This window comes from Haliaeetus albicilla, chromosome 13, assembly GCF_947461875.1.
Source record: "Haliaeetus albicilla chromosome 13, bHalAlb1.1, whole genome shotgun sequence".
Taxonomy (NCBI): domain Eukaryota; kingdom Metazoa; phylum Chordata; class Aves; order Accipitriformes; family Accipitridae; genus Haliaeetus; species Haliaeetus albicilla.
In genome coordinates, this window is record NC_091495.1 from 7,677,660 (window position 1) to 7,699,203 (window position 21,544).

At 40.6% G+C, this 21,544-nt stretch overlaps 1 protein-coding gene across 2 annotated transcripts in view; it reads left to right on the forward strand.

Annotated features, from left to right (window-relative positions):
* TP53BP2 (tumor protein p53 binding protein 2) overlaps positions 1–21,544 on the forward strand; it is a 50,903-nt gene that overhangs the window by 18,834 nt on the left and 10,525 nt on the right. For both annotated transcript variants that reach the window (XM_069800061.1, XM_069800062.1), the window contains exons 2-13: positions 935–1,082; positions 6,675–6,788; positions 8,626–8,705; positions 9,675–9,776; positions 12,560–12,734; positions 14,168–14,349; positions 14,745–14,909; positions 15,330–15,567; positions 18,405–18,533; positions 18,932–19,068; positions 19,854–20,343; positions 20,701–21,482. In XM_069800061.1, the coding sequence (XP_069656162.1) occupies positions 935–1,082; positions 6,675–6,788; positions 8,626–8,705; positions 9,675–9,776; positions 12,560–12,734; positions 14,168–14,349; positions 14,745–14,909; positions 15,330–15,567; positions 18,405–18,533; positions 18,932–19,068; positions 19,854–20,343; positions 20,701–21,482 (2,742 nt within the window). The remainder of the gene's footprint in view (positions 1–934; positions 1,083–6,674; positions 6,789–8,625; positions 8,706–9,674; positions 9,777–12,559; positions 12,735–14,167; positions 14,350–14,744; positions 14,910–15,329; positions 15,568–18,404; positions 18,534–18,931; positions 19,069–19,853; positions 20,344–20,700; positions 21,483–21,544) is intronic.

Here is a 21,544-nt window from a genome sequence, read left to right on the forward strand (position 1 = left end):
TTGTTCCAGAGTATTCACACAGTGTGAACACAGATTGCTGCATGTGACTAGCAGCCATTTGATACTGAAGTTGAGAATAGGTCTCAGAAGAGAATTGATATAAATTTTTAGCTAGGAGCTAAGCTTTGATAGCAGTTTAATATTAATAGCATATAGCGAGGTGGTGTTCAGAGGCAGTAATCATCAATATTTTCTATCAGATAAGGCAACTAATTCTTAAAATGCTCATTTTCTAGTTGTGTCGGGAAAGACATGAGCAAGAATAATGTCTAGCTGTGTGGTGTGTTTGTACAGAATAATAACCAAAGATCAAGGATCATTCTGCAGCTGTGAAGAGGTAGCCAAGTAAAATATCCTTGCTTTCCTGTGAATGGTGTTTGGGGGGAACCTTGTATTCAGACTGAGACTAAGGGCGTAGCAAGTCAACTTGTGCTTCTAAGAAACCTTCCGATGAAATGTGTTATGGAAATGCAAATTATGTTTCCACTTCACTACCTATGTAGTAAGCGCCAGTCTTTTTTTTTTTTTTTTTCCAGATGTAATTGCCATTGTTTTTCACTGTAAAGAATATTTCTGAATTCTAGATGACTGTTTTTCCTGCTGTGTCAAATGGGTGCAGTATATACGTATAGTAAGGTGGGAGGAGCTCTGGCACATCACCAGAGAGAAGGAAGGAGCAGTAGGACCAGGTTTAAAACCAAACAATTCTCTAGCAATGTAATTTAGTTGAGCAGAGAATTACTTCCATAGTGTCTCACTTGCTTGTACCTTAAAAAGAAGTTTGGTTTTGTTTTGAAATTCTGTATGCACAGTAGTTAACAAATGATACAATTGTGTTGAAAATAATGCATTTAATGAGAGGATTGTGACTCTGATGTGCAGTCTGGCTTTGTGTTATAAAGTAACTGTGTGCTCTTGCCTTTGTCTTTTCCAGATGTTTCTGACAGTGTACCTCAGTAACAATGAGCAGCACTTCACTGAGGTGCCAGTCACCCCTGAAACGACCTGCAGAGATGTGGTGGAGCTGTGCAAGGAGCCTGGTGAGACTGAGTGCCACCTGGCTGAAGTGTGGTGTGGCTCAGGTAGGTTAGGCTTGCACTTTGTAAATTACTGGGCATTCGCTACTTCTAATAAGGTAGTGCACAGAGACCTTGACAGATGTGGTCCTGTCCCAGAGGGTTTCTGCCTTAGTTTTGTTAATATCTTCATCAGACCTGCTGTGTGATAATGCATCTACAGAAAGGCTCACACATGCAAAAATGAGTTAAAAGAACGGGAATCAAGCATGCAGGATGTTCTTCTGTGTATGCAGCTCTTCTCTGACTCAAATGAGTCTCTGAAGGGTGTGGGGGAGTTGTTTCCTCTTCCTTCTTCTCCCCACAGTGGGATCCCAGTGGCCTGTGTGAGGTTTTTGAAGTAGTAAGTTGTTGTGGTTTAACTCCACCCAGGAACTAAGCACCACACAGCCACTCATTCACTTTCCCCCCACCCAGTGGGATGGGGGAGAGTCAGGGGGGGAAAAGTAAAACTTGTGGGTTGAGATAAGAACAGATTAATAGAACAGAAAGGAAGAAACTAGTAATGATAATAATAACAATAATAAAATGCCAATAATAATAATAAAATAATTGGAATATACAGAACAAGTGATGCACAATGCAATTGCTCATCACTCACTGATGGATGCCCAGTTAGTTCCTGAGCAGCGATCCCTCCCAGGCCAACTCCCCCCAGTTTATATACTGGGCATGACGTCACATGGTGTGGAATACCCCTTTGGCCAGTTTGGGTCAGCTCTCCTGGCTGTGTCCCCTCCCAGCTTCTTGTGCCCCTCCAGCCTTCTTGCTGGGTGGGCATGAGAAGCTGGAGAATCCTTGACTTAGTCTAAACACTACATAGCAACAACTGAAAACATCAGTGTTATCAACGTTCTCTCATACTGAACCCAAAACAACACTATACCAGCTACTAGGAAGAAAGTTAACTCTATCCCAGCTAAAACCAGGACATAAGTATAGTTCTGTGACCCAGTCAGAATAATTTCTTCAACCCCGTAGCCATTTTCACTTGCAGTGACAAAGGAAAACTTCCTTTTTCTGATGACGTTGTTTCTGATTGTGTTAATTGAGTTTGGAAGGGGTGTTACCAGAAGTAGTAGGAGTTACCTGATGTGAAGTGCTCTAAAGAAGGTGTGTGGTGGGTGGGAGAGAGGATGTAGAAACTACTTTTGACCATTCCCTGTCCTTTTAAGCCTGTGGAAGAGGGTGTTATGTATGTGGCTTATTGTGGCTTTTCTTCCTCCTTCTGTGTTCTTGCTGATTTTTGTCTTGAAAGTTCAAATTTCCCTAGCTTGTAGTGCTCCACTGGAATCGGAGAACATGTCAACAACCGAATCAAAAGCTAAAGTATGGGTAACTTTTCATGGCTTAAATGGGAAAGGACTCTTGACTATCTCCTGTCTCTGTGGTACTCATTAGATAGTGGTAACCATCCAGAGGCATAAAATAGATGAATCGGGACATGATTTTAAGTCATGAAAAATAATGATATTGGATCCAACTTTTTTGAGATGCTTCAACAAAATTATAAAGAATCAGATGATAAGAGCTTATGTTCCTGCCTTCCTCTGCTGTTGGCTCTGCCTCATACCTGTTCAAAGAAGTCTTTGGTGAGCTGGATGTTTGTTTAATAGCATGAGATACCTGAGTTCTCTCTTGACTTTTAGCCCCTTCTGACAGAGATGTAATGTTTCTGATATTTCTAAGTTCAAAAAATGCAACAGAAATTTTTTCTTCTCCTTAGAAAAGTGTCGTGGTTTAACCCCAGCCAGCAACTAAGCACCACGCAGCTGCTCGCTCACTCCCCTCACTGAACTCAAAACATAGCACTGTACCAGGTACTAGGAAGACAGTTAACTCTATCCCAGCTGAAACCAGGACAAAAAGAAAGCATCTTCTCTTTATAAATGATAGTCAAATAAAATCTCCAATCCAGCAGGGAAAGATCTTTCAGGAAAGTGTTTTTATTGTACATCTTTGTCCAACTCTGTCTAAATCAACACACTACCAAAGTCTACAGTGAAAGACAAATAAAATAAAGGTTTAGGTAAAACCGCTGAATTTATAGTTAGCCTTAGACCCACACCCTGTTGAAGAGCATAGGTTGTGATGGTAAGGGACAGGGTTCTCCTATTGTTACCAAAGTTGGAGCCCTGCTAGAGTGGGCAGCTCCTCTCCTTGTGTTTCCTGAACCTGGATTCTTGATTGGATTTTGAGATCTTGAGGTAGAGTATGCTGGAAAGGTTAGCAAGATTGTCCTGAAATCAAGGGAGAGCACCTAGACCGAGAGCCAACTGAAGTCTGCCAGTCCTTAGTGTCCAAATGGTCTTGCTAAACTGAAAAGTAAACTTCTGGCTGAGTGGGACCGTATAATACATGGAGGTTTATTTGTAAAATCAACTTGTCAGCTTCTCTGGTACTCAAGGAGATGTAAGAAAATAATCTGGATACAGAAACATAAAGTGAAGCAGAGAATTTTTTCTGAGATAGTCTTTGTAAGGACATCATGAGATACCACGAGAACAGTTATCTAAATGTTACTTTCACAGCTCTTGTCATAAGACAGAGGAAAAAAAGTATTGTCCATTTATACAGTGAAAACCTTGACAACAAATTATCTTGTTCCCTTCACTGATCCTGTCATATTTGCTAATTATTTACTTCCATATACAAACATTGGTGTGTGTATAAAACTGTATACAGTTTCAAATTGTACTTGGTAATAAAAAATGCAGTAGTCTCAAATCATGTAACATTAAAAGACTTGAGTACTGGATGAAGTACGTGCATGTTGTTTTGGATAAAATACATCCTTTCTTAAGTGTCTCTATAACATCTAGTAGCAACCATTTGCAAGATATGTTTTCATGCATATCTTGGATTTGGGGTGGGGAGGAGGGGTGGGGAGTGCAGGGATGGAGAGAAATACTTTTAGCTTTTGCCTAATCTCATTTTAGATGTCAGCAAAGTTCACTATCTTGTTTTGCCAAGGTATGCCATGACTTCTATTTTGTTTGTGTTTTACACTGAACAAATTAAACTTTATTTTAAAACAAAGATCGTGCACGGCAGCTAACTTTCTGGGGTAGAAACAAAAGATTTATGTTGGAAAATGACTTCTCAGACTTCAATTACTGAGATCCTTCTTAGATCACTTGTGTGTCTCTCTTTCTGACGCTTGCTCAGGAATTTTAGCTTCTGTTGTCAGACCTTATTAAGTGTACTTTGAAAGATTGCTGCAAGTGTGCTTGAGGCACTCTGCTCCCTGAAGGGGGCAAGTTTACTACTCCCTGTCCTCCCAGTTTTACTTGAAATTTGATGAGTACCAGGGCAAAATTTCTTGATCTTCCTATTATTGCCAGACTTCTGTTAGGTGACTGCCTTGGCCACTGTGGAAAGCAGTCAAAAGGTGTGTGCATGTATAAAGATTTTTATTTTTTTTTCCTTTGAGACAAGGAATAAAAAAAATGAAGTCCGATTGTTTGTCCTTTCTTCTTGAGCTTTCCAAATGTAGTTTTGTTTGGTATTTGAAATCTCTTTGACCTTCCTTTGAAGTCACTGAGTGGTATTAACAGAATCCTTGTGTAAAGGGCACCTCCCTTGATTATAGAGTTTCAGTTGAAGTATTGCCGAGCTGCTAGAAATCTGTCTTATAAACCTGCTGTATATTCTTTAAGATGGAAATCTGACAGTGGTACTGTTGGTTTTTTGTTTTTTTGCCTTTTTTTTTTCTTCTTGAATTAAGGTTTAGTAGATGAAGAGCTTATTTAGCTGTCTAGACAAGTAACCGCCAAGAGACTGCTTTTTCTGTAACAGTGACCTACTTGCTTATTCTGTAAAGCTAATCTCTTTTGACAATGACTCCAGAAATTTTCCTTCCTAGATTGCTTGAGCGCAGCTGCAGCATTTTCATTTAAAGGAACACTTTTATGTTGAAAAGAGCTTTTCACGTGCTGGAAACATATGTTGGTAGCTCCTTGTCTTATGAAACTGAAAACATTTGTGCTTAATGCCAACAATTTTTCACCTGAAATGATTATTCCATATTAAGATAGTGACTTTGAAAGACTCTCCATTGAATATGAATGAACTACTCTCTGATTTCTCCCCTCTCCCTTGTCCCCTCTCCCCTCCAAACATCCAACAAAAGCAATGTCAGGAAAAAATGAAACTGGTGCAAAAGTGGGGGTATTTAATTTCAGTCTTTGTCTGCTTGTCTTATTTCTCAGGCCAGGAACAATATATTCTGTTTGTCTGGCACCCAGTGCAAATGGATCTAACCTGATCGTGAGTCTCAGATGTTGTCATAAGATACTATGACAGTATCCTGACTGCAGAAAGTTGACTGCTATAATGTACTGACCACATATTTGCCATCACTTTTAACATAGGTGTAAAAATGTACGGTAAATTGTCTAGATTAACAAAAGCAATTGCTTCTGTGTAAAGATTTAGAGGCCAATAAGTAATTCTAATTATATACTCTCTGTGAATGCTCAGCTGTGAAGTGTGTAAAATTTGGAAGAACAGCGATACAGAAAGGGAGGAGTACTGGTAAATGAAGGCAGTAGATAAAGACTCCCACTGGATTTTTGCAATATCAAAAGGCAACAAGTAAGGCTTCAAAATTGGAAATGTGACTGAATCCTGAACTTGGGAACAAGAGCAGGAAAAGGAATTCAGTGGACCTGTGCATGTAACTTTTTAAGAAATCTCATCTTAACTGTCTGAAAAGAATAGCAAATTCTTATTGGAGTTCCTTTTCACTGTCTCTTTCTTTTATTTGAGCGATGAATCCAAAATAGTTTGGCTGTTCCAGGTTTATCAGAAGCACAGCTTTTGAAACACATGTATTCTGAACTTCGTCAAATTTGCTGTCTGAGAGAGTGAGCTGGATCTATGGCTGACAGGAGCTATAGGAGAACACTTGAAGTGACAGGAGCTGTGATGGCTTGCTGAGGATCAGGCCTGTTGAGTACTGCGTAGGAGCCTCTTCAGGGTACTGAGTGCTTCTGCCCGAGCTTGAATGCAAGGCCTGCAATCTGGCATTTGATTGCAATCCTTAGGAAACATTAAGAGAAGAATTCTTCTTCTCTGAGAGTTTATCTTTGCATCTCTCTTCTTTCTCATTGGAATAGGAGTAGGAATCGAGGCAGGGGAGCCCTTGAGGAGGGGGCGGGAATGACGGAGAAATAAGTTTGTCTGAGGTTCCGCAGAAGTGGAGCAAAAGGTATGCCAGCACATCTCCTGTGGTGGTGAGTGGGTGAGATGATTTGCAAATACAAAACTTAAGGCACTAGAGCTGAAAGCTCTGAACTGCTTGTTTGCTTCCCCTTGGGCTGTGACAGTGCCTCAGCTTCTCCCTTTGGGGACTGACTTTTAAAGGAGTGTATCTACTTTTCAGAGGCGTTGGTTTAATTTCAGAAGCAAGGAGTGGTACAGCGCCTTCCTAAGGGAAAGTTAGAAGTGCTTTGGATGAGGGCAAGGGTTACATGCACACACTGTACCTGAGTAATAAAAGGTGTTCAGGTGAAAGATGGACAGATATTTTTTTGTTTTGGTATGTGCCTAAGCTACATAGGTATGTAATGGTCAACTGGCTTTTTACTTTTTCAGAACGTCCCATAGCCGATAATGAACGGATGCTGGATATTTTGCAGCGCTTTGGAATGCAGAGAAGTGAGGTTCGTTTCTTTCTTCGGCATGAACGCTCTCCCTGCCGGGAAGCAGGTGGGTGTTGATCTCAGCTGGTCTGTTTGTCTAAGTTTCATTTCATTCCTCAAGGTTAAGGAAACAGCCTGTGTGTGTTATTTATTAATATTGGTAGTCAGTATGGTATTGCAGCCCTCTTTGGTCTGGCCATTATTTTCTTACGAATAGAGATTGCTAGTAACAGAAAACTTGTTCATTTTAGTAAATACTTCATCATTCCTTGCCAGATCTGGGGACATTAAATCCAAATTGGAACTTTTGCAGGTTTTCTAGAGCTGGTCATCACCAAAGCATCCAAGCGCATCCTGTATTAAATATATTAGCTATAGCTAAATACCTAGAGATCTGTGATGGTCTCTTCTTTTAAATCTAGTAACCAAGCTGTTGTCTAGTAATGTAACTTGTTATTTGGGCTTAGGATGTTTCACCTGGATAGTACTTTACTAGGGTGATAAACAGCATACTTGGCAAAAGATGGAGTTCTTCGATGTTTCTCCCACAATCTACACATTCATATTAGTTTCAGGAATAGCATTAAATGAACTGCCTAGTCAAGTTCTCTGAGAATGTAGTATCTATGCATTGTAAATCTAAATATGAAACCTATAAAGAAAATGACTTTTTGCTTTTCAAGGTTTTTCTGTGCATCTCATGTTAATCTCCTCAGTAGAATCCTTAACACTTTCACCTTTAAATCAGTTGTCTTCCTCCCCTTTTTCTGTTTTCATCCTTTGTAATCTTCCTTGGTGTTGGAAGTACCACATTTGTGTTAAGTGGCATTGTACCCAGTGTGTTTTAAAATGGCTAAATGTATCTTGATGTTTGAAATGTGTAATGATGGTAGAATGAGTACATGAAAAGTTAAAGCGGTGCTATCTCTACCTACTAAGGATCTTACAGTGCAGCTTAGTTGTCACACTGTAATTTTTCAAGTCCAGAGTGCTCATAGTATAAGGATTATTGGCATTTTATTGGCCATGGCATTGCTAAGTAATATGTTTGAGGGAGAGCAAATGAATATGTTTGAGGAAGAGCAAATGAATTAGGAGGTCTGCAGTTAGTCTTGCAAGAATATGCTCTTGAAATAGGTATCAGGTGATACCTAAGAATACCTAAGAAGTGAACAGAGATGGTTTCATCCTGTAGTACATGTATGCCCTACAGGGAAATGAGCGAGCTTGGTCTTTGGCATCTGAACACCATTTGTACATAATTTGATGGAAACGTTAAAATAGGATTCTAGTTAAGTAACATCTTTACTGTCACAATGACTGCCAGGAAAAAAAAAATTGTGCTTTTAAACCTTGTTGTGTGCAAATAATCAGCTGTAGATTAAGTGGTGCATCTTTCATGATAGGTGACTAACCTTTAACTGTTGTTATTCATATTCTCTGTGAGACAGTTGACAAAGGCACACCAGAACATCTAGATGCTGGTTTTAAGACACTGTGGTCTAAACGCCTCACTGAATTAACCAGATATTTTTGTGTCATTTGTAGAGGGGAACATGTTTTTGTGACTATTAATCTGTAATGCAGACTTACTAGGGGCCTGTTGACCACAGGAGAAATATTGAAATAACATACTGTTAGTTAAGCTTTTTTGTTTGTCTGTTTTTTTTTTAAACAGTCTTATATCTCAAAATAAATGTTGACATTGAACAGCAGTCTCGCAAAAATATCTTGTGTCATCAGTCAAGTTTCTCTAAGTGGCAAGAGCATGGGAAGAACAGTTGTTCAGATTCTAAAACAAAATGATTGTACTGTTTCCCCTTTTGTATTGAATGCTATGTCTAAAGGGATAAGAAAAATCCTAAAATACCTTACCGTCTTTGACTATCCTGTATTTCTTCTAGGGACTGGCCAAAGGTCTCAAGATCCAGCCTTAAAAAGAAATGGTGTGAAAGTGCCTGGTGATCGAAGAATAGAGAATGGAGTAAGTGCTTGATGCAGTGGCCAGTATAGTGAAAATGGAGGCTTCCCTTCCTTTGAGATACTGGTGCAAATCCTACCCTGGAAACTAAGAGGCTATTTTGGAGAGATCTCTAATGACTGCTGTAAAACAGATACAAAGCCTCTAACAATTATCACCCTTGATTTTAGTTTTTAAGATGTCTCTGAGATCCATTGGTTGCCATACCTGTGTTTGCTGCTCTGAGATCACCCATACAAATTCAGCATACTTTCCCTTTTCTACTCCCATTGAAAATTTTCTCTTGTTTTCCTTCAGTTCATTAGTAATTTCATGTTCAGTTTTGTGTCAGAGATCCCTTAGTTCCAGATTTCAAGTTGAGACCAGTTAGTGTTTCAGCATTGAATCCACTGTCTGTCATTTTTTTCTTGGTCCAGAAGATATAATTATGGATATAAGATTGAATCTAGGTTCAGGAAACAGATGTGAACAGGTAACTCATGTAATAATAATGCTACCTTTGAGGGTGGTGGGGTTTTTCCCCTGCTATATTTAAACTTTCTGTTTTCTTCAACTTGCATTGAAGTGCTTTGAATTGAATTTGAATGGTACACCTACAACCACAGATCAATCCTGCTGTGTGCTGAGCATTCTGGGCCCAGTCAGTCAAAGCTGATTCATGCTGAGCTTAATTATAAAGGGGTCTGAAATGCCTCTTTAAAATGCTGCTGAGATTTTGCTAGAAATATTAATGTTTCAAGAGATGTCAGCTTGTGTGTGTTGCTGGATTGGGCTATACGTGTGAGCTTACAACTATTTATTCTTTTACCATGGAAATATGCCATTTCTTTCTAATTATTTTACTGGATACTCTGTTTTTGTTATTATTTTTTTAAAGACCTTTATCATACTTTTCTGCAGTAGCTCTATGGAGTTGCACTCTAGCCAAATTAAAAATTCTAGACTTAGCATGCTTTGGATTTTCTTTGACAGGTCAGTGCTCCAAGGATGGATATGACACTGGCTGAACTGCAGGAAATGGCATCACGCCAGCAGCAACAAATTGAGGCTCAACAGCAAATGCTGGCTAACAAGGTGAGTTTGGAATGAGATTGTTTACAGCCAGGAACAAAGGTAGTAAGAGTCACATGAGGTGGAGGGAGGGTTGGGGATTTGTGGTTTTTTTTCACGTCTTGTAAACAGAGGGCTCCCTTTCTTTGGCTCCCTCTTTTTAAATTTGAAAGTCAACCTATGCAAATATCTAGCAGTAAAACATTAAAATAATGCCAGTGATATAAGTGACCGTATAGTTTACTGAAAGGATAGAGCATATAACATTAATATATTGTCATTCACCCTGGTGGTTCTGCCAGCCCTATTTGTGTTCTGTGTTGTGACCAGCCATTCACCGGTTTGATCACCGAACAATGCTTTTGTCTCTGGATATAATGCTGTCCTGTAATGATATCTTGCTTTCTCCTGACAGAGTTCAGTGTGCCTGGTTTCCTGGGGCAGCTGTCTGGGAAAGATGGCATGTATGTGATAAAAGTAACTAAGAGCATGATTTATAAAAGGTTTGCTGAACAATAATAGAAAAGCTAATGAAAGCACACAGGGTGCTCCTAAATTGATTAGGGGAAAAAATACTCTGAATGACTCCTCAGAATGGTGGCATGGATTTCATATTTGACTTAAGTGTTGTACACACTACTCTTGAAAATACCATAGAAAATGCTGCTTTTTGCAAAGAATCCTTAAATGGAAGCCCATCCTGAAGAGCACTTAGCTGTTTGGATGGTTGAGTTCCCATGCCTTTCAGAATGTGCTCTACAGGGGAAGAGGGCTGCTCTGGGGCTCTTGGTCTTGCTACTCTTCCTCTGTCAGAAGCCCCATCTCACTCTCCTTTCAAGGTAGCTGAGTTCTAGCACTCACCCCATGTTTAGCGTCTTGTTTGGGTCCCTTGGCTTTCAGTAGGTGTATCTTGGGGGACTGCTTCAAACTATGGCTTTGTAATGGTTCTGAAGCACCTGCAAAGTGGTACTATGGCCTGTCAAAATAGCAAATAAAACTTTATTTCTGTTTCATGGTAAGAACTGGTATGAAGAAGATGTAAATATAAATGTAAGAAATCAGTCAATCAGCGAAGCGATTAGTTTTCACTTGATCTTTAGCAGCACAGTTAATACCTATCCTGCTCAGATTAATTTGTCAAGGTAGAATGTTGCCCTCTTGGTTCCAAATGACAGGTGAGTGTTTCATATAAAAGCGGAGCCTAAACTCTCATAACTTTTGGCGGTTTCACTCACAGGTGGCAGTAATAGACCTTGGTCTTATAAATAGCAATAACACTGTAGTCACTGTCTATATGAAACCAGATATAGGAACATTATATCTATATATATTTACTATATTACTATAAAGGGAATTGTACAAGATTTAAAAAAAAAAAAAAATTATGAGTTTGAGACTGGATAGCTAACCATACAGGTAGGTGTCTGCTGCCTGTGTTTTGCAGAAGAGTAGCCTTGTGGGTGTCCCATGGGAGAGTTTTTCATTTAACATTGTCTCCCTGAAAGGGCATTTAGGAAACCAGGTTTGCTCCAAAGAGAGGCTTTCCATTGCCTCTTTTCTGCCTTCTGAAATCAGATGCAATATTAAAAATAGATTCTGAGGGGGAAAAATACACTTTCTTTTTAGACATGAGCTGTATTATCTATTTTTTGACCTTTTCCTGTGTGGGATTGACTCTAAACTAAAGCATACACTGCAGGTGCTGCCTGGCTTTCTCCGGAAGGCAAGCTTATGCTTTTGCTCTTCTTTTTTTTTTATTCAAAGTGCACAAGAGTCCCTGTTCTAAATATGAGTGGTGATTTTTTTTCGAGGAAGTGTTGAGTTCTAATGTTAGTAAGCGGTGGTAGTCTTGGCTGTTAGTGGGTGCTTGGGAAAGTCTTAGTAGTTCACCTACCTCTGGAACAACCTATCATCTCCAGAACTAGAAGCCATGTGTAATGGCCAGTGATTTAAAGGAAGTCTCTATAAGTGATATAGTGGTTTCTTTTAGCTCTAAACTATAGGCTTCTGTATATAGAAACTGATAGCACACCATTTTACTCTTATACTCTTGGAGAGGCAGAAGGATCCTCTCCACTGAGATGATGTCTGTTGTATAAATGGGAGCCAGGTCACTGTGAAGGTTTTCCCATGTCTTGAATCATCCTGTGTTGTGATAGCAGTGATCACTACCAGGAAATTGTAAATTTTGAGAGCTTTGGTATGCAGTGATTCCCCCCATCTTAAGGAGGTTCTCGCAGAACTAATAAAGATACAAAGAGTGATGAAAATGATCAATAATTTATGGAATGCCTTCTGTATAAAGAATGTCTAATATATTCCAACATGACTTACAGTTGTTTAAAATGTGACATATGATAGAGATCTGTAAAGTACAAGCAGCATGGAAAAGGTAGAGGGAAAATAATCATTAGCTCTTGCAACTTAAGAGCCAAGTAGTGATTAAATGAAATTGGCAAATGTCATGGAACATGAATGCTAAATCTTTCGTAGGCTTCAAAGGGTTTTGAGCAATTTCATGAAAGAAAAATTTACCAAGGGCTGTTAGACATGGATACCACCTTTGTTTCCGTAGGTTCTTGTACTACAGAATGGTTGTACCTGGAGGATTGTATTGGGACAGAATCAGTACATGTTTGCTCTGTTCTCTCAGACTTCCCTTGACACTGTGAAGTCAGTATACTGGCCTAAAGCTGATCTGAGCTGCTGTGGCAATTGTTTTTCAGTTTTGAGACTGTTTTTGTCAGTACCTTACCATAAGTTCATATAAAAAAAAAAAATAAAAAAATTCCTTGTCTTGACTGCAGGAACAACGTCTGAAATTCCTGAAACAGCAAGATCAGCGCCAGCAACAGCAAGCTGCTGAACAGGAAAAACTGAAGCGATTAAAGGAAATTGCTGAGAATCAGGAAGCCAAACTTAAGAAAGTGAGAGCACTGAAAGGCCATGTGGAGCAAAAAAGACTCAGCAATGGGAAATTAGGTGAGTTGCTTCTTGGGGAAAGTAGCCTGTGATTTTTCATGAAGTGTAGTTCTTGGAGCTCTAAAATTTCTGGTGATTTCAGTGATTCAGAGGCAGCATTTACAGTGTTCCAGGAAATGTTAATCTTAACAATTTCACATCTTGTATTTACCAGAAAAACTCCTGAATTACCTAGAACAAAATATATTTTTCTTACTGTATTTTAAAATATCCCATAAGGGCACCCTGTGTTTTGAGCCTAGCATATCTGCTTTTTAATTACAGTGTAGGTTTTTTCCTTGCTATACCTTTGTGTACTACAGCAACTTTTTCCACCCTTGATGTTAATACCCCACACGTTTAGAGTGTTGTTTTCTTGGCCTGTAACAAAGCTTGGCCTGATACCCACGTTGCCTCTTACGCAAGAAGTAACTTAATGGCCAAAGTGGCTGAGTTTTTTCTTTTTAATTATGGAAATCTGACTAGTGTCTGGCTTGCTACTGTGCTAGTTGGGTGCTTGCAGTTCGGCATGTTGATGCAACATTAAATATTTATTTCAGCTTCATATCAACACGCATTCTTCTGCCTACCTTTTCACCCTACCTCTGTATTTATTGGACAGAATTTGTCATTTCCAGCTGGATGCAGATGAAAATATATTGGTTTATTAAGTTAAAATATAAATATATTGTTTTATTTGGAAGCATGATGTTTTACAGATAAAGCAAAAGTGTTTTTGTATGGGGAGAATGCATTTTCTGTTTGGGGGTGTGCACAAAATAAACATCAGCTTAAAGGAGTAGATGAATGGTAGAGTAATACAAGATCTTGGAGCATGCTTATCTGTTTCCCTGCACCCTCCCCAGTAGGTCTGGTTCTTGGTACTTGCTTGAACGCCTACTGATACCCTAAACTTTGTTCTATAGTGCAACAGTTTTGGCAGTGGGAGCAGCTGATTACAGCTGTTTGTAATAGATGCAAAAAGCCCTCTGAATCTTTGTTTAATATAACAGCTCGAGTGTTTTGTCATTGAGTTCCTACAACCTAAATTCAGAGTTTTAAATATCATAAATATGCCTTGTGGTTGAGTGAGCCTCTTCCTGTGAAATTCAACATTAAGTGAATTTAGGCTTCTACAGACGAAATTGAGCCTGGTAATGCGGTTTTTGTTTGTCTCCATACTTCAGAAAGTGAAAAATACTCTCTTTCTCCGCTCATCAGTGCTCTAAGTAGACTGAATTTACATAATCTCACTGGTGCGTTTGCTTTTACAACTGCTTCACGGAAGAGCTGCTTTGACAGGGACCAAGAGTTGCGGCAGTCGGCCGCAGCCTGTGTGCAGCCCTGCTCCAGAGGCCGGCAGGGTGCTCTCTGTCCCCTTAACTGCTGCCATGGGAGCAGCCCACGCTCGGCTGTTTCTCAGGGCAGCTATTGTGCTCTCTCGTCCTCTCCAGTGGAGGAGATTGAACAGATGAACAGCCTGTTCCAGCAAAAGCAGCGCGAGCTGGTGCTGGCCGTGTCAAAGGTAGAGGAACTCACCAGGCAACTGGAGATGCTGAAGAACGGCCGAATTGATGGTTACCACGACAACCAGTCGGCTGTAGCTGAGCTTGACCGCCTGTATAAGGAGCTACAGGTAATGGAAAGCCAGTTCGTGACCCAGAACTCTAAGGGCTAAAACTTGGTTGGGTTGTTTCTTACTATGTCAGAAAGAAATCCTATTGCTCCTGTTCCTGACAGAGCTGTGTGGCTGCCTGCATGCTGAGGATGAAGGGTTAGTTGTACTGGGTTCAACGTAAATGGGGGAAGGAGCAGGCAGTGTTTATACCTTTCCTCTCTGCAAAATTTGGAGACTAACCAACACTTTCTCTGGAGAAAATAATCTGAGTTTGCCGGCATGACTTGACTTTTTAGAAGGCTTTTCTCTTTGTAACTGTTTCCTGTCCCCCATCCTGAAAGTTAATTTGTTTTGATTTTTGTTGTTTTCCCCTCCTCCCCGCCCCCCCAACCCTGCTTTGTGAATTTATTCAGTTGAGGAACAAACTGAACCAGGAGCAGAATGCCAAGCTGCAGCAACAGAGGGAGTGTTTGAACAAGCGCAACTCGGAGGTGGCAGTCATGGATAAGCGTGTTAATGAGCTGCGAGAGCGCCTGTGGAAGAAAAAGGCAGCTCTGCAACAGAAAGAGAATGTACCAGTAAGTGTGGGATATTTAATAACAAAAAAATTAATTTAATTTGTGGCCTGTACAGTCTGAAGTAAAAACTGGCTTGTGGGGAAGGCTGTTCAGATGCTAGACTTGTTTTTATCCATATGTGGTGGAAGTCTTGTATTATTAAAGTACTTTCATGGTACATTGGTGTTAACTTACTCTTTATGGATAAGAACTCTTACGCTGTCATGGGTGGGGTTTTTTTGGGTTTTTTTTTTTTTTGCTATTACTACCTCATGTTTATCTCTCTTAAAGATTTGTTAGAAAACCATTTTTAATATCGGAGTATCATTTTCTACTTGTTTTATCCTTTTTGACTTCTATTTCAAACTCTGATGGATGGATACTGCAGCATAACATTCTTTAAATTTTCTTTTTTTTTTTTTTTTTTTTCCTTCCCCAAAGGTCTCTTCAGATGGGAATTTACCCCAGCCAGTGGCTTCTGCTCCAAGTCGAGTGGCAGCAGTAGGTCCTTATATCCAGTCCTCTACTATGCCACGTATTGCTTCCAGACCTGAACTTTTGGTGAAACCAGCATTTTCAGATGGGACACAAGCTTTGCAGGTACCTGATGGTCCACTAAAAACACAAACTCTGCCCAACATGAGAGCTGGGAGCAGTTCACAAGCTAAAGCTCCTGCAGGTAATAGCTTATGATTAATATTTCTTCTCTGGAAATGTTTTGTTTTCTTATCTACCATCTCTGTCTTTTTTTTCTTTTTCTTCTGTGTTTTCTTTTGTTTTGTTTTTTTTTTTCTTTTTAAGCAAAGTATTGAGAAGTTGGTCTTACTATTTTTCTGTCCCACTAAATATACTTCATAAGCACTGAGGTTATACAACTCAATGTGTTGTAAATTAAGTAATCCTCTTAGTGAGCAATCTGGGTTGTTATACAGTGTAGAATGTAGGAGGATTTTTCTGTAAACTAGAGATTTATTTATTTATTTAAAAATACTTCTAGAAACTATACAACAGTGTGTGTTTAAGTTCCTAGAGGCAGTTTTAGGACATACATGGTAACCACCTGGTGCCTGGACTTAAAAAGTAGCAAAGCCAAGTTTTCTGATCATGCATTTTGGAAATGACACATGTAAAAGATTAACTAACGTTACAAGAAGTATTAACCAACATTACAAGAAGTATTATAAAGGAGGCAGTTGATTGTAGCACAGGAATAGCAATAAAGTTGCTGACATGTTGATGGTGTAGAAATATGGGGAGAGGTAAGTCCAACACCTGACACGAGGCTTGGCCTCTCCTGGTAGCAGTGTTAATGGAGATTTGCCTGGCTTCTCTCTCTGGCTTTCTTCTACAAGATACTGTTCAGCTCCATGAAAGTAGAAGTCTGGAGAAACTGGAGAGTTGCAAATATCTCTTCTGTGCTATTTTGGGAGAAGACTACTTTTCAGCTGAGAGATAAGAGAAACTCTGATCTTCTTAAAAGGAAAAAATGGAGGCTGAGCTTGTAGAATAGCTCTGTTTGTTTATTTTTTTTTTTATCTCCCTCCCTCCATCTCCAGTTCTGGCAGGTATTATTAAAGTAGCCATGACACAAAACCAGTCCAAGTGTCTCTTGCTGTAGTGGAGAATGGGGAACTGTTTAATTTTATCTGGTTTGCAGATCCTAAAACTCTTGGAGTGGAATTTTAGCTCTAGTCTGTACAGGATTTTAATTTTTGCTATAGGAATCTGTGGTGGTATGCTATTTGAACTGAAACTTCACTCTTTTTTTTTTTAGCATTTGGGCAAAACTACCTGCTTTCCTAGAGAGAGAGTATCCAATGCTTTGTCAGAATGAAGCTTTTCTCCTGCTGCTTATCATTACTATTTGAATTTAATATCACTTATTGTACTAGATGATTTAGAATTTAGTAGAGAGAATTTGGTGAAATATTTAAACTAATAGCAAGTTGCAAGCATTTTCGTAGTTATTTTTGAAGCAGACTGGTGTTCCTCAGGGGTCAATATTGGGGACTGACGCTGTTTAACATCTTTGTCGGTGATGTGGACAGTGTGATTGATTGCACCCTCAGCAAGTTTGCTGATGACACCAAGCTGTGTGGTGCAGTCAACATGATGGAGGGAAGGGATGCCATCCAGAGGGACCTTGACAGGCTTGAGAGGTGGGCCCGCGCGAACCTCATGAAGTTCAACAAGGCCAAGTGCAAGGTCCTGCACATGAGTCGGGGCAATCCCAAGCATAAATACAGGCTGGGTGGAGAATGGATTGAGAGCAACCCTGAGGAGAAGGACTTGTGGGTGTTAGTTGATGAGAAGCTCAACATGACCTGGCAATGTGCCTTTTCAACCCATTTTCAGAAAGCCAGCTGTATCCGGGGCTGCATAAAAAGAAGCGTGACCAGCAGGTCGAGGGAGGTGATTCTTCCCCTCTACTCTGCTCTTGTGAGACCCCACCTGGAATACTGTGTTCAGCTCTGAGGCCCCCAAGATAAGAAGGACATGGACCTGTTGGAGCGAGTCCAGAGGAGGGCCATGAAGATGATCAGAGGGCTGGAACACCTCTCCTGTGAAGACAGGCTGAGACAGTTGGGGTTGCTCAACCTGGAGAAGAGAAGGCTCTGGGGAGACCTTATTGCAGCCTTCCAGTACCTAAAGGGGGCCTACAGGAAAGCTGGAGAGGGACTTTTTACAAGGGCATGTAGCGATAGGACAAGGGGTAATGGCCTTAAATGGAAAGAGGGTAGATTTAGATGAGTTATAAGGAAGAAATTTTTTACTATGAGGGTAGGGAGGCACTGGACCTGGTTGCCCAGAGAAGTTGTGGATGCCCCATCCCTGGAAGTGTTCAAGGCCAGGTGGGTTGGGGCTTTGAGCAACCTGGTCTAGTGGAAGCTGTTCCAGCCCATGGCAGGGGGGTTGGAACTAGATGACCTTTAAGGTGCCTTCCAACCCAAACCAGTCTATGATTCTATGGATGTCTACTCCAATGAATGAAGATCAGCTTTAATGCAGTGCCTGTATGCACACTGAACATACAAATGATTTTTCTGCTGTTTTGGATATCAATGGCAGGATCTATTTATGCTTTAAGGCATCATGTTTTTCTTTGCACAATATATCTTTCTCATCCCTTCTTACCTTCCATCCTGTTACTTTTAAGTTACTGTAAATATCCAAGGTAAGTTTCTTACTAACTGGAAAGAAGGCAGTCTAGAGAAGTTTCTTGTTACTAACTGGAAAGAAGGCAGTCTAGAGAAGTTTCTTGTCTGAATGCTGTAAATGCAGACATGTGCTAGGACAAACAGTTTTGCTGCTGCCTTGATAGTTGTTTCTGAGCTTGGTTTGCATTCTCTGTTTAAAACAAATGAGCAAAAATCTAAAGTGATACGATTTATAGCAGTTAACATGTATATACTTGTACACTGTCTAGACCGGACTCTTACAAAAAAACCTGTCTGTAATAAATAAGTCAATAAAAACATTATTTTAGCTTAATCTGTTCCACTTGTTCTCTCCTAGGTTCTGTGGTCCCCAGTGCAAAACCTTCTCCATCTGCCACTGACTGGAGTAGTTCAAATGCAGACAATCATATTAGTCAAGGATCAGCCTTGACTTCAGGAAAAGGAATTGTGACTAGTGAAGGACAAGGTATGTTCTTACATGCTTGGCTAATCTTAAAATATGGAGAATCTAGATAATGATACCTGTCTCTTCTAAATGCTTCAGTAAGTATAAAGAATTCATTTGAAAGCACAGAAAAAAGTCAAAGAATATTGCCATATAAGCTTAGTATGGTGTTGCAGGGATTTATTTTTTTTGAAAGAGACTTGTTTCAGGTGGTGAAGTAGATACTAATGCATTCATACATGCTTCTGTTCAATTTGCAAGATACAGCATTTGGCAGGCCTTTGGGTCCTTAGTGCAGTAGGATGGATACAAAAAGCATTCCCTGCATACACTGTCTTGAATATTGCACAGAACAGGACTCTCATTCCAACAATTGTGTTGTCCCTTTTAAAAGTCTTCCTCTCTCTCTCTAACAACAGCTGAAGGAGAAACTTTTTTACGAGACAAAGAGAAGAAAGTGCGTCCATTCTCAATGTTTGATTCTGTGGACCAGTCTGCTGGGCTGGGCACGCTGAGAAAGAACCAGAGTAGTGAAGATCTCCTGCGAGAAGCACAGGTATGCAGGAAACTCGAACTACTGCATTCCATCTGACTGGGATTACTACACAGCTCTTCAAACACTGCTGCCAAGAAGCTCTTTGAAAAGTACCTAGGTCGTCTTTTAAAAGACTGCTCCTAAGGAAAAAAAGTCTTTTAGGCTATTAATGGCAATCGGTAACTCAAAATTGTTCCCTACAGTCACTGTGATGAAAACCTACGTTTTGACTGAATACATAAAGATGGCTGTGTTACTTGTACTAGCATGTATGCATATAACTTTTTTCCCCGAGATTATATGTGCAGAGGCATTTGCATGGGGTGTTTTTAAGTCATTTACACACTTGTTTCACTGTTTAATGCAGCAGTGTCCTTCACATGTTTGATTGCAGCAAGACTTCCCACCTAAATCTTGGCACAGGGGCACGATTTGATCAGGTATGGCTGGAGTAACACTGAAGAACTGGGGATGGCAAGTGCTCCGTTGGAAAACAAGCTTCTTGCCTACAGATGCTACTAAGTGCCTGCACTATCTCTAGAGAAATTACCGTGCCCTGCCATTGTTTGATGTTTTAAACAGAGCTGCTACAGAAAGAATTAAAGAGAATGGGTTCAAAGTGTAAACAACTATGATGGTAAAATGTTTACGAAGTCTCTTCATGTTTGCACTGATATTGTAAACAATATTGCAGCAGCAGCAGAAATGCTAGATACTGTGTCATTCTTTGAGGATCTTTGGTCCTTCACAGCAGAACGCTTTTTGCTGTTTAATCTTAATTAACCTTTTTTCTTTTTGTCTTTCAGACAGCCAATAAAAATGTAACAAAGGTACCACCACCTGTCCCCACTAAACCAAAACAGATAAATTTGCCTTACTTTGGTCAAGCCAGTCATCTGCAACCTTCTGATACTAAGCTGGATGGAAACCTGCAGAAGCTGCCTTTGGCTATTGTAACTATGGGGAACAAACAAAAAACAGTAGTACAGCAGCCATCCCATCCTTCTCAGCAGATACAGCAAAGAATTTCTGTACTGCCTGCAGGTCCTTCCTCTAGCCAGGACCAAATTCTTCCTTCCTCTAAACAGGAGAGTCCTCCAGCAGCAGCTGTAAGACCTTTTACCCCTCAGCCGTCCAAAGAGACCTCACTCCCACCATTTCGAAAGCCCCAAACTGTGGCTGCAAGTTCAATTTATAGCATGTACACGCAACAGCAGACTCCTGGGAAGAACTTCCAGCAGGCAGTGCAGAGTGCTTTGACGAGGGCACAGACCAGAGGACCACACTTCCCAAGCGGTAAGCATGTGGCTCTCTACCTCCCTTCTGTCTTCATAAACCTCAGATGTACTTTCCACCTGGTCTGTGGGTATAAAGCTGTTCCTCAGGGGAATTAAGCAGGTTAGTGCAGCTGTAAGAATCTTGGGTGGATCTTACATGCTGTGTATCAGCGTTAACAGAAAGTGCAAAATATCTGTCTTGCATTTGCAAGATACCTAAGGGTAAACCTGGTTACCCGATTAATTCTGTTCAGTTGATTGTGTTATTCTGCTTCTTTGCCCTACATAGGTGATCAGGTTACATGTTCTTTTTAGGTTTGTTGATCAAATATTCACACTTTTTTTTTTCCCCACCCCTCTTTGAACTGCTCTGCAGTGTATGGCAAGCCTGTGATGGCAGGAGCTGGTGTACAGAATCAGCTGCCGCAGACGGAGAATGTCTACTCAAACCTCCAAGGCAAGCCAGGCAGTCCGGAGCCTGAGATGGAAACAACAGCCTCTGCTCATGAGAATCACGAAACAGAGCGAATACCCCGTCCCCTTAGCCCAACCAAATTGCTGCCTTTCTTATCCAATCCGTATCGTAACCAGAGTGATGCTGATCTGGAAGCACTACGGAAAAAGCTGTCCAATGCACCCAGACCACTGAAGAAACGTAGCTCCATTACTGAGCCAGAAGGACCTAATGGCCCCAATATTCAGAAGCTGTTGTATCAGAGGACCACTCTGGCTGCAATGGAGACTATCTCAGCTCCATCACATCCCTCCAAACAGACAGCATCAGCTGCCAGTCCTGAAAGCCCAGCAGAAATCCCAAATCCTTATCTAAGTGCAGAATCGGAAAAAGAAACAGCTGCTTCTATGCCAGAACCGGCCATTGCTGAGGAAGCAGAAAACACACCAGCAGATCAGAGTGAAGCTGCTGTTCCCTCCGTAGCTTTGGACACTGTACCTGAGGGAGTATCAGATGGCGATGAACTCACGCAGCTGAAAATGGAAGAGCCAAGCCTAGAAGCTCCACTGCCACTGGAAGTATACATGGAAGAATATCCTCCATACCCACCACCTCCCTATCCATCAGGGGAACCAGAGAGTTTGGGAGAGGACTCATTCAATATGAGGCCTCCTGAAGTTACTGGACAGTTTTCCTTGCCTCCTGTAAGTATTAGCCTACAACTTGGGTGCCCTGTCAATAAGTCATCTCAAGGTCTGCCATAAAT